This window comes from Triturus cristatus, chromosome 4_1 (assembly GCF_964204655.1).
Source record: "Triturus cristatus chromosome 4_1, aTriCri1.1, whole genome shotgun sequence".
NCBI lineage: Eukaryota > Metazoa > Chordata > Amphibia > Caudata > Salamandridae > Triturus > Triturus cristatus.
In genome coordinates this window covers 556,144,271-556,157,592 of record NC_140585.1, presented here as the reverse complement: position 1 = coordinate 556,157,592, position 13,322 = coordinate 556,144,271, and the positions used below count along the sequence as shown (strand labels likewise).

The 13,322-nt window shown below is 53.7% G+C and overlaps 1 protein-coding gene across 1 annotated transcript; it reads left to right on the top strand.

The window, feature by feature from the left end:
- The first annotated feature begins 4,430 nt into the window (after positions 1-4,430).
- LOC146855222 (uncharacterized) lies at positions 4,431-9,070 on the top strand. The gene is made up of 2 exons (XM_085651096.1): positions 4,431-4,940; positions 8,454-9,070. The coding sequence occupies exons 1-2, from the start codon at positions 4,655-4,657 to the stop codon at positions 9,068-9,070; spliced, it is 903 nt and encodes a 300-aa protein (XP_085507222.1). The 5' UTR covers positions 4,431-4,654.
- Positions 9,071-13,322: the final 4,252 nt, after the last annotated feature.

Genomic DNA, 13,322 nt, shown 5'->3' with positions numbered 1-13,322 from the left:
GTCGTCATGCAGCACGCTACAGTCCCAAAGATTGGGTCTGGACCATAAGCGTGTACACATAAATCAATGCCCATCGAGTCTTCAGTTCATCAGGAAAATGGGCAGCAATTTAGTCTGTCAAAGATTCAGGGAAACAGCTGTCCTGCAGTGTCACCATCCTCTCCGTCAGCATAACGTCAGGAAACAGGAAAGATCCGCTACTACCAACTCACTAGTCTACCATCGTTTATAATGAAATTAATGACAAAATGTAACGAAAGTCAGTTTTAGGCACTTCTGATTGGTTGGTTAAGATCGTCCGTTTCGGTTTCCCAAAGTCTATGATTTCACACTGTCAAACATGATCCATCCGGTTTATCAAAATTGTCCATTGTTAATGCTCTTGGCAAAAGTCCAGTCACGACCTTGTTCGGGTACAGGCTGTGTAGGTCATCTTGAGGCCACTTGTTCAGGAGCCTGGAGCATGCACATTTGATCTGAAACCTTGTGGAATGGTAGCTGTCTCGTCGTGTACGTTGGTCGGCCATTTTGTCACAGGCCCAATTGGTCAACTTAAGCGAAACAAACACAAAAAGTAATTAAAACATGGAAATAACGAATAAAATATTTAACCCTCACTAATTCCCCTATGTGTGTGTAATTATCTAGCATAATGGCGACATTTAAAGTGTTTATATTCACCCAATGATGTCATCTGGTGCAACTTACAATTACGTCAAAAAAGCAGCATATATCATGCAATATTCTATTTTCCTAGTATTAGTATGCGTTCACATATTAGTTTACAAATTATTTTAGCCATGCAAAATGCAAATCCCACGTGTAATTCATACATTAGTAAGGTTGGTTAGGTACCAATCAAAACACAATAAAATTATTACAATTAATAGATTATTCTAATTAGTATGAACATGCAGAAATGGGAGAGGTATACAAAATTTTGTACTACCCGCTCCATCATCACCGCCATGTAAACTCCACCTAAGACGGCCGAAGATGTAACCAAACTTGCACATAAATGTCAGTGTAACATACCACACAGTTATAATCACCATGTCGGGTATGTGTCTACCTGATAGAGCATGTTATTGAACCATAACACCAATGCTTAAACCACAAATGTTATCATGAACGTATAAATGAATCCTTATGAGAAAAGAAATACAAAAGAAATAACAAGCATTGGCATAGCCAATAGGTCTCGCCATGCAACAGTTGATGTTGTTGCGCCAAGGATATTGTGCTGCATAACTAAATACTTATAAGGTCCCAAAAGCGAGACCTATTACTATGGCAATGCTCTGAGCATAATTTGTTGAAACAAAAGTAATCTATAAAATATATCTTTAGAGATATCTTTTTCTCTAACCACCCTCCACTGTGTGCCTGAGCTGCGAGGATATTGGGGGTTACATCTCAGGAAGAACTGCGCTGGATTGGGTGGCGGCCTCATGGCACTAGGGGAGGTCTGAGTTTTACAATAAGGCCTGAATTCTCTTGTCTGACCCCAAGATGGCTACCACAGTGTCCCCTACCACACTGTGCTACTACTCTGAAAAAAAAAAAGGACATCGACCAGTCCTTGAACCCATCCGGCTCACCCAGCAGGATAATGAAACTATGAACTTACCTCTGTCCGCGGAGACCTAGCGTTTTGGCCGATGCCCGGTGGAGCTACTTGATAGCTAAAGAGGAGATGGGTGGTGGATTCCCACCTTGGCCGTCACCTACCCAGCCGGACTTTTGACAGACTTTCCTTCGTCTCTCCATCCCACTCTCCCCTCTACCCCTTTACCCTACCCCCTCTCTGCCCCATTTATCTCGTCCCCCATGCTGTCTAGCTGTTTTCCTGCTGAGACCTAGCTACTTGGCCGATGCCCGGTGGAGCTACTCGATAGCTTTAGAGGCGACGGGCTGTGGACTTCACCCTCGGCCGTCACCTACCCAGGCGGACCTTGGGCAGACTCTCCTTCGTCTCTACATCTTATTTCTCTCCTACCCCTTTTTTCTACCCCCTTTCCCTTCTAAGCTCCATTTATCTCGTCTTCTACGCTCTTGAGATGCTTCTCTAGTAAATGATGTAACTGGTAACTGTTGTAATTTTGCAACTTTGTGGAACCTTATGTAAAGCGCTCTGATGCCTCCGGGTCTAGCCAGTGCTATATAAAACTCAAATAAATAAATAAAAAATATAGAAGAGAAGCGTTTTTTTCACATACAGCACCATATTGTGGAACAATTATAACATTTCGTTATTTTGGTCTCGGTGCAGATTAAGAGGGGCACAACGGGCGTAGAAAAAAGGCAGCGTGATGAAGGTATCGTGGCAGGGAAATTTGCAGAGACAGACAAATGTAAACAAGCAAAAGCAAGGCGGGAAAGAATAACCTAACCCATGATGAATGCAATGTGAGAGCCCCAGGAGCCACGGAAAATACACTAGACTGGAGCATTATGGTGTGTTAACCTTGCTTCTTTGTGCCCTTGTAGCTGAGATAAAGGTGATCATGTGCCCTCCATTATCAAGTGGTAACTGGACATGTGGTAGAGGTGGTACCATTGTGCACGGATGTCATTGAGGGAGGTAAAACGAGGAAACATCGATGGCGAGAGGCAGTAAGTAATGACATCACAGACCCCTCCGCTGAAGGAAGGGCCACCGAAATGGAACACCATACTCACACGCTACTGGTAAAGCACCATTGTGCATCAGTGGTCCTGTGTACTTAATGTCCAGCACGCACAATATAATGTATTATCTGCTGCATAATTTGTCAAAATATTTGTTTTGAGAATAAAAAGGCAAGTAAAAAAATTTTGCACATCGAGTTTAGTCATTCTTTGTAATTTGCTCAATCTTAGCATACACACAGATTCACACAACAGCATTCAAACTTAAAAAGAATGTAAAAATACCATGCGGTTCTTAAGAGATTCTTTAACGGAATTATAAGCCACATAATTGGTCTTTATTAGCGGCGCAATTTAGTCAACGTGTCCACGGTATTCGGTACTCCAATTTTGTAAAATTGGCATGGAAAAGCCTCATAACTACGGCGATTGTGGCTATAATGAACACGAGCAGCAAGACAAAGGTATCAACACTCCGTACTTTGTGAAAACTAGGAGACCATTGACGGGCCCCGGGGGAAGCAGAGTCGCAGACTAGTCTTCCCCCGGGGTCATTCGCGCGAGGGTAGGACCAGGTAGGGTCAAGGGGTGGAGTTAGGGGGTGGGTATATGAGCGCAGGGGAGGAAGGCGACTTCCTCTTCCTGCGCTCGGCACCATCGGGAGGGTTTAGAAAAGGGGAGTGTGTGTAGAGTAGTGTAGGGCTAGGCCTGGGAAGAGTTTTTCGTGGTGTCAGCGGTTTCTGGGTGCGGCGGACATCGCGGTTATGGAGCGTGACGGAGGCGACGGTGCGGCGACCTCTGAGGAGGTGAGGCGGGCGTTGTTGGTTCTGGGGCGGGCCGGGAGGGAGGATCTTCTGCGGCCCGGGGTGCTGGGAGAGGCGTGGGTGGGCTATGAGAGGGTTCCGCGGGCGGCCTCGGGGGGGGTGGCGGCGGCGGTACTGGCGTGTCAGGAGGAGCCGCCGCTGCCGCCACCTCTGTGTCTCTCGGGTCTGCGGGGGAGGGGGCGGGGTGCGGGCCGAGCTAGCCAGGCGCGCGGAGGACGGCGCAGGAGCCTGCCTCCGCGGCTTCGTTTCCCTCAATTGTCGTTCCGGGCCCACGAGGCGGACGGGGGCGTGGCGTCGACGTTTGCCGCGGAGGTGCGGCCCCCGTTGATTGCGGCTGCGGCCGGGCGGGCCGGCGATGTGGAGGGTGGGGCGGGTGGGGGAGTGGGGGGGCCAGGGGACGAGCTCGTGGCGGCTGGGGGGGGCGAGGTGGCGGAGGTTGTGGTGGGGGTGGGGGCTGGGGGGCTGGGGCCCGCGGGCGAGGCGGTGGACGTTCTGGCTGGTGTAGAGGGAGTGGGGGGGGCTTTGGAAGCTGAGGGGCCCCTGGATTTGTCTCGGGGGGGGGTCTCGGGCCTCGACCCCTGGTGTATCGGCTGGCGGCGCGGGGCGGCCGGGAGGGGGGGTCCCCGAGGTTCCGTCCCCGGAGGGGTCGTGCCATCGGTGGGGCTTGGTCAGCCTGCTTCGGGGTTTTTGGAGGGGGGGTCTTTGGGTACTCGCCCCCCCCCACGGCTGCCGGGTTGGTGCGCGTGGACTTGGGAGGACAGGCTGCGGGAACAGCGCCTTTGGGCGCAAGCTGAGGAGGCACGGCGGGCAGAGCAGGAGAGGTGGGTGGGGGCGGTGTGGGAGGCCGAGGCGGAGGGGCCCCCGTCGCCCACGTCGGAGGAGGAGCGGCGGGCGGAGCAGGAGGAGCGGGGGAGGGCGGAGAGGGTGAGGGGGCGGGTGGGGGGGCTGTCAGGGGTCCGCGGACGCAGGCAGGGACGGCCAGGACGGCTTTGAGGCCCGATGGTGCCGGGGCCCGCCCAGGTTTGAGCGACCTGGGGGGCGGGGGGGGATCCAAGCCGGCGGCTGTCGGCAGAGTTAAGGGGAGTACGGTGGGGCGCAAGACGGCCCCTTACCGCCGTCAAGAAGCAGTAGGGCGGTCCGCGGCGGCCATCCCTCCAGCGCGGGAACGGGCAGTGGCAGCGGGGGGGAAGGGGTCACGCATGTCTGGTGAACTGAATGGCAAGGGTGTGAAGAGAGCGGCGAGAGAGGTGTTGTGGGTGCCTGGCGGTGTGGAGGCAGATGTGGAGTTGGATTATGAGGCAGAAAGTGATGAGCTGGAGGACGGGGAGGTGCGGGATGACTGTGACGAGACGGGCGCTGGCAAGGACAACAGAGAGGTTGGTGTGTTACAGGTCCCCCGGAGATCGGCGGACAAGGAGACGGTAGAGACGCGGCGGGCGACCCCCTCCGGAGGACGGCTCAGCGAGCGACAGCCGACTTTGACAGGTGAGCGGGTTTGGTGGTCGGTGTGGGACGGGGGTCCCAATGGGGGAAGAAAGAAGGCTTGTAGGTCGGTTGGGGTGGGAGACGGCTCTGTGCGGGAGGTGGTGGAGGCTCCCAAGGGTGGGCTCCCGAGTGAGGACAAAGCGGTTGGGGGCAAGGCGGTGGCGTCGGCGGGGGTGCAGACAGAGAAGGATGGGGGTAAGGAGGAGGCGTCGGGGAGTAAGCTCCCCAAAAAACTGCCCTACATGGGCCTGGCTATGCCGTTGGGGTCGCACTTGTCCGACAAAATAAAGGGGAAGATCTGGAAGCATGAGTACGTGGACCTATTTAAATTACTGCATAGGGAGGTGCAGGCCAAAGAGGGCTCCAAGGAGGAAGAGTGGGAGCTGACTAGGCGGCCGCGGGTGCCGGTGAATATGGAGAATTGGACCTCTGCCTTTCTCATTTACGCGAGTATCTATTGCGAGAAACATCCCGATAGGGCAATCGCATTGCTGAAATACATGGATATCATCAGGAAGGCTCAGATGCAGTTTGGGGGTTTCGCGTGGTTGAGTTACGATGAGGAGTTCAGGGCGCGGGTCAGTGCGAACCCCGAGAAGCATTGGGGTGAGGTGGACCAGGAATTGTGGATGCAATGGATGGCGTCTACGCATTCATCCGCATCAACTCACACGGCGAGTGGTTTGCCGGTCTCGTATCGGTCTTTTCAGTCGCGTCCCGCCCATACTGGGGCGGGGGGGACCACAGCACCCACAGGTGGGGCCGGACAGTCTAGCAAGCCCGGCACTTACAATACCGGGGCCTGTTGGAGTTACAATAGGGGGTATTGTTCCAGGTACCCGTGCAAGTTCAAGCACGAGTGCTCTAAGTGCGGGGGGAAGCACCCCCTTACGCAATGCCTTACACTCACCACTCCTTCCGAACAATGGCGGAATGCCAAGGGGAAGGGGCAGACTGGACAGAAGGGCCCCTACACCGGTTAGGGTGGAGGAGATGGCCCCGTGGCTCTCCCTCTACCCGGACAGGGAGGCCGCCTTAAAGATTCAGTGGGGCTTTACGGATGGTTTTCGGGTCGGGTATCAAGGTCCCAGATCACGGAGATGGGCCGACAACCTCAAGTCAGCGAAGGAATTGCCGGGGGTGGTGGCGGCTAAACTCTTGAAGGAGGTGGAGGAAGGGAGGATTGCGGGCCCCTTTTATGACTGGCCGATGGAGGATTTGATCGTTTCTCCACTGGGGGTGGTGCCCAAAAAGGAGGAGGGTGAGTTTCGGATGATTCATCACCTATCGTGGCCAGAGGGGCAGTCAGTGAACGACTTCATCGCGGAGGAGGATTCCCGGGTGCTGTATGCGTCGGTGGACGATGCGATCCGCCTTGTGCGGGTGTGTGGGCCGGGGGCGGAATTGGCAAAATGTGACGTGAAGTCGGCTTTCCGCTTGCTGCCTATACACCCGGCGGATTTTGCGCTCCTCGGGATGCAGTTCGGGGGGGCCATCTTCGTGGACAAAGTCTTGCCCATGGGGTGTGCGATTTCTTGCGCCTTGTTCGAGATGTTTAGCACCTTCCTGCAGTGGGCCTTCACGCAGCGAACTGGGCACCGGGATGTCACGCACTATCTGGATGATTTCCTCTTTCTGGGGAAGGCAGGTTCGGGGGACTGTGGCAGGGCTCTGTCAGGGTTCCAGGAGTTGGCGGAGGGATTTGGGGTTCCGTTGGCGCCCGAAAAGACGAGTGGGCCGGCTTGCGTTTTGACATTCTTGGGCATTGAGCTGGATTCCATACAATGGACAGCGAGGCTCCCGGCCGCGAAGGTAGAGGAAATTCAGGAGTGCCTCCAGTGGGCGATTGGTGAGAAACGGATTGCGCTGCGGGCGGTCCAGAGGCTGCTGGGGTTCTTGAACTTTGCGTGCCGGGTAGTCAGGGCGGGGCGGACGTTCTGCCGACGGCTCGGCATGGCCATGTCGGGGGCAGTGCTTCCACACCACAGGGTCAGGATCTCCATGGGAGTGAGGGCGGATCTGCGGACGTGGTTGCTGTTCTTGATGGATTTCAATGGGGTCTCATTGGACTTTGTGGAGGAAAACACGGTTTGGCAAATCCAAATTTACTCGGATGCAGCTGGGGCGGATGGCTTTGGCATTTTCTGGGACGGGAGGTGGTGTGCAGAGACCTGGCCGGAACACTGGAGGAAGCAGGGGAGGAGCATTGCCTTTTTGGAATTCTTTCCTTTGTTGGTGGCACTGGAAGTGTGGGGTTCTGAGTTTCAAAACAGGGCGGTGTTGTTCCATGTGGACAACATGACGGTGGTCGAGTTGGTCAACCGGCAGAGGGCAAGGGACCTGAGGGTGTTGCGCTTGTTGAGGAGTTTCATGCTGAAGTGTTTGCGGCTGAATGTGACTTTTCGAGCCAAACATGTGCCAGGGGCGAATAATGACATTGCGGATGCTTTGTCTCGTTCGCAGTGGCAGCGATTCCGGCGACTGGCACCTGGAGCGGATCTGTGCAAGACGGGGCTGCCGGATGGCATTTGGGCCCTAGGGGAGTGAGGGTGGTTGACCTAGTGGAAAATTCTGTTGCTGTTACCACCAGGCGGACCTACAGACGGGCGTGGGCAGAGTTTGTCGCCTTTATGGGTTGGAGCGGGGTTTCTGAGGCTGGGGGACAGGTGGGGGTGGAGCGTGGAGTGTTACAGTTTGTGCTGCACTGTATGGATAAGGGGTTGTCGGCGGCAACCATTTCAGGAAAGCTGGCAGGGGTGTCCTTTTATTGCTGTCTGTTTTTTGGTTTTGACCCTACGAAAGGTGTGATTGTTAGTAGGGTGTTGCGGGGTTGGGGTAGGGAGCGGGTTGGGGGCTCTGTGCCGCGGGAGGCCATAACGTTTGAGGTGTTGGTTCGGTTGGTTGCGGCGTTGCCGCTCTGTTGCTATGATGAGTTTGAGGTTCGGGTTTTTCACTTGTGCATGGTCTGGATGTTTTTTGGGGCATTCCGGGTGTCTGAGTTGCTGGGCACGCGGGCTGGGGAGGGGCGGAGGTATGAGGACGTCAGATTGGATGCGGGGCGCCTGGGGATTTGGCTCGGTCGGTCGAAGACAGACCGGTTGGGCCGGGGTAAGTGGGTTTGGCTGAATGAGAATCAGGGAGGGGGGGTGTGCCCGGTGGCTGAGTGGCAGGCTTTTGTGAGGGTGCGGCAGCTTGGGGTAGGGGAAATATTTTGTCACATGTCTGGGGCACGAGTGACGGCTGGCCAGTTGTTGGCGGTTTTTGCGCATGGCGTTGGTGCGTGTGGGTTTGGAGCCGGCGGGTTTTGGAACTCACTCCTTCCGGATTGGGGCGGCGACAGCGGCTGCTCGGCTGGGGTGGTCCTGGGATAGGATCCGACAGATTGGGAGGTGGAGGTCAAGGTGTTGTGAGCGTTACGTGCGAAAGTGACAGGGCGGGGTGCTGGGTGTGGGGGGTTGGATGGAGCGGGGTTTGGCATTCTTGGTGCGTCTCTAACCTCTGTTTCTCTCTTAGGTTGCGTGGGAGGCCCTGGGGCCAAGACGGTCACATGGATCGTGGGGCATTCTTTTGTGCACTGGGCGTCGAAATATGCGGAGCAACAGGTGTACGGCCGTAACCTGGGACTCAGAGGACAACTTCACGAAGTGCACTGGTGGGGTAAAGGGGGAATGCGATGGGGGGCACTACTGCCCTGGCTCGCGAAGATGGTCCCACAGAAGGGTTGCCCAGATCTGTTGATTATACACTTGGGGGAAAATGACTTGGTTCGGCTGTCGGGTTTGGCGCTCTTACAGCTGATGCAGAGAGACTTGGAAGTACTTAAGCACAGACTGGCGGGGGCTTGCATTGCATGGACAGAGTTTGTTCCGAGGAGGATCTGGAGGGGAGCTGTTAAGCATGGGGCAATTGAGAAAGCGCGTCGAAAATTGAACAGAGCAATGCGCGTTTTTTGTGGGGAGAAGGACATCAAGGTGATCAGTCACCCGGGACTACGACTGGAGGAACCACTGCTATTTAGGGATGACGGGGTGCATCTGTCTCGATTGGGGAACGCCTATTATATGATGGAAATGAGGGATGTGGTCAGCAAGCTCTGGAATGAGGCAATCTGGTGTCGCAGGGAAGTGTGAGGGGTCCGGGCCTAGGGGGTGGGGCAGGTACCCGCCCTACAGGGGGCTACCTGGTTGGCGGTACTTTGGAGGGGTGGGGGGAGTCATTAGCGGGCACACCCATCCCTCGGGGGGGGAAGAGTGAACGAGGTGGGGGTATTGGAGGCGTGAGTGAAATGGCCGAGGAGAGCCGGGAGGATGCAAGGAGGTTTGTGGAATGGTGAGGAACGGAAGGGGAATGGAGTGGTACAAAAGGGGAGTGTGGAGTGGGTGAAAGGAGTGAAGGATGGTAGAGTGTTGGGGGAAAGTTTATTCATATAATGTTTTGGTATTGTTAATGTTGTGCAACCTGGTCCTAATAAATGGCCTTTTACGCTAAAGACACGGTGTGGTCTGTTTATTGCGCGATGACGGGCCCCGGGGGAAGCAGAGTCGCAGACTAGTCTTCCCCCGGGGTCATTCGCGCGAGGGTAGGACCAGGTAGGGTCAAGGGGTGGAGTTAGGGGGTGGGTATATGAGCGCAGGGGAGGAAGGCGACTTCCTCTTCCTGCGCTCGGCACCATCGGGAGGGTTTAGAAAAGGCCACCCACCCGCCCTGCAGTTGAGGGTTGGGTTTACAGGGTTGGCTACAGCGTGCCAGTTTAGGACAGGCTGCGGGGTGGCGGTACTTTGGAGGGGTGGGGGAGTCATTAGCGGGCACACCCATCCCTCGGGGGGGGGAAGAGTGAACGAGGTGGGGGTATTGGAGGCGTGAGTGAAATGGCCGAGGAGAGCCGGGAGGATGCAAGGAGGTTTGTGGAATGGTGAGGAACGGAAGGGGCATGGAGTGGTACAAAAGGGGAGTGTGGAGTGGGTGAAAGGAGTGAAGGATGGTAGAGTGTTGGGGGAAAGTTTATTCATATAATGTTTTGGTATTGTTAATGTTGTGCAGCCTGGTCCTAATAAATGGCCTTTTACGCTAAAGACACGGTGTGGTCTGTTTATTGCGCGAATTGCCGGTTTCGAGCCTTTGGAAACAGAAAACCCGCTAGGGAACAATATTTCTGTTGAAGCTTGCAAGACTGGCTGAGAAAATACCCGAGGTGCAAAAACCTTCAGAGGCTGAAAAAATAGGAGACGTCCGTAGAAAGACTTCAATTCAAATATTATCTATACCCTTGATGCTTAAACACCACTTTAATGTTCTCTTTTTGAGATAAACTATTTTTTCGCTTTGCTTTTGAGTTTCTCCGACCATTTAATGTGGCAACGTTCATGTAGCCCATCCATGTCATTGTGTGGGCTGGGATAGCTTTGCGCGTCATGTGAAATTTATTCTTACTTCCCGTTTCCGGTAGTTTAGCAGGGTATCGCATGTGCGAGGTTTTGCTGAGTGTGTAAGTTGCTTATTTTTCACTAGGAGGTGTCTGTTGGTCGGTGTAGTAGTAAAATGTTTTTCCAAAACGTTTAAATAACATTTTCGTTTTGCAGCTGGTTGCATTGTCAGGCAGGCCCGCGCAGGGGGCCCTCCTAAGAGGGCGTCCAGTCTTAGTGCCACAGGATGGCACTATCGCCAGCATTGTAGTCGTCGGGGGACCCAGGGGGTCCCCTTGGTGCAGCGTCACGTCCGGCAGGAGGGGGGGGCGGGGGAAAGGTACCACCGTCCGAGCGACCTCTTTTGTTGTCCATCTGTCCCCCTCCTGCTGGCCTGCCCGGACGCATTTTTCCCTCCCCACCGCTTTCCCGGCGTACGGGCAGGGGGGGGGGGTGTTTCACCTAAAAACTTGTTTTTGTGTTGCAGGCGGAGTTACAGGGCGATCCAAAGGCTGTAAGGTACAGATGGGTACCCTCTACGGGAGCACAGTAAGGGTGCTAAAGCCAATTATCCCCAGGGAGGTCCTCGCGGGGGATCCTGGAGGAGTGACGGCGCCCCGTTAGTCCTACGGGCGGTTGTGCACCTGAGCAACCGGGGGTTGCCTGCAACGCTCCGCCCCCTCATAGCTGGGAGGGGCGTGAGTAAGGGGCGGACTGGCGGTCTGCCGGAGGGAGGGGATAACCCCTCCCCCAAATGGACAAACACCGGTTGGTCGCGGCCACCGGGTTTTTATGGCTCATCAGGTGGGCAGGCGGCGAGGGGCCGCCTGCCCTGGGATCGCCCGTAAGATAACCACCATGTTGACATATTGTTATGTTAATAAACCTGCAGAAAATTTCTCCACCAATATGTGTGTGTCTGAGTTATTACATGTTTTGCTGTGGGAGGGCTGGGGATTGTGCCGATATTGGCACTATGCTCCATCTCTAGCTTAAACTATTTTAAGATTCTGGGGTCGAAACGTGCTTGTCACTCAGTCTATTAGTGGCAACGTGGCCTCTCTTACTGCATATTGGGCTTTCGCATGCAGTACGTCTAAACTGTACAAGGGACATTGAAGACGCTGTTGCAAAACTACCGGAAATGCGTTTTGGATTCCTCCCTCATTGGCAGTTTGAATATGCAGTGATGCACGACTCTTCTGAAATAGCTCCCATTGAGCAGAGGCCCACTGTAATTTGTTTTTTATTTCTCCTGTAATTTTCCGCCCAGTGGCAGTGACACTGTTGTGTATACTACATGCTGTAAAGGCCCGATGTTGGAATATGTTGGCGCGTTTTATATTCACGGCCTTTCCCTGTTAACATTTTACGTCCCGAAAACACAAGCAGTTTTAGTAACCTATGCACAAATCAACACGGCACAAAAGTGAAGGGACCGGGAGACAGGCAAGGCAATGAGAATTATCAGTAAACGCGCGGCCACAAAAGTGAACGCGACCCCCATCTGTTTCCAATTAACGCAACAGCGAGAGAAGCAAATATAAACAAACGCGTGCACGTTAATTCGAAACAGGCGGCGCCGCTGCTCGCTCCCACAAGGTGGATGCCGTACATGCACGAGTGCTCATTGGAAACAGTGCAGTACATGCACGAGTTTTTGAAAAAGTACAGACCATTTCCAAGAGGTCATCTCCTAAGCAACGCTTGCGCGCTGCGCTAGGCTTGACATAACCAAAGGCATTAACTAAGAAATAGCCTTAGCCTATAAATTGTTCATAATGTAATCATATTAGCAAGAGAGAAAGGTCATATTCCACTACTAGAATGCCATTATGTACAAACGTACAGGAAGGAGCGGGAAAGCAGATGCCTTCGCTGTAAAGAATCTACTTCTGTATTATATTACATATGAGGACATATCTGCAAGAGCAACTATGGCCTTGTCCTGTCTAGTTCAATTGCTAGATAGTACAAGTGAACAGAGAAGCTATCTTAAGTATATGTACTGTGCACTGGTCCTCATGAGTTCCCCAGCTACATGATGGCTTCGCTGAAGCCCATGGTGTTTGGTATCAAACACCTTGTCTTAATAAATCTGTTCTGATGCCAGTAGTGTATTTATTAAAACATGCATCAGAGTGCACCATAGAGGGGCACCCTGAACATCTACCAGCCTCTTAGTTCGCTGGCTGACTGGTATCATCCATCCTGCCACCACAGACATGTTTGTGACCCCCTGCAAGTTGTAGCCTGTGCTCTCTGAGGCCAGAAACAATGCCTGCTCCGGAGGAAGGTGTTCACCCCTTTTACAGCAGGATGGCTAGTGAATCTGCATACCAAGGCCAGAGGCTTCAACCGCCTTAGATACATGACCCCAGCTTCCCCCAGACCTGGGAGATGCCCTCTGCTGCCCTGAGGCCCATTTGGCACAAGAACAGGCAGGAAATTGGCGATGCTAGGAGGCATGTTGCACCACCAGGCCAGTTACACCCCTTAACGCAGGCTGCCTGATATGCCCTATGAAAGAAGGGTTCCAACATATTGATTTAGGTGGAATTAGGAATTCTGGGAGAGGGTTATGCCTGGGGAAGTGGTCATATAGGGTGTGTAGTGACCCCGCGGGTAAGTAGCCCTTTGGCTACTACCCTTCACATCCCCTAATGCCTATAAATTGAGTATTTAGGTAGCCTCCTGTCACCAGGAACTTTGATTCGTCTGACAGAAGAAAGAAGAGGACAAACAAGAACCGAACAAGCAAGAACTGCAGACTGCTGGTGGACTTTGGCACCAAACCCTGCCTGCCTACCTGTTCCTGTCCCAACGGTTGCAACACCCCAACTTGTCCTGTAGCTGTGCAGCCTCCAAAAGTCTTGGCGGCCTCCAGGACTTCAACAAGAATGTATGACGTTACAGCGCATACATTTACAATGCATGCCTTTACAATGCAGTTTCTACATCGCAACATCCTTTACAACGC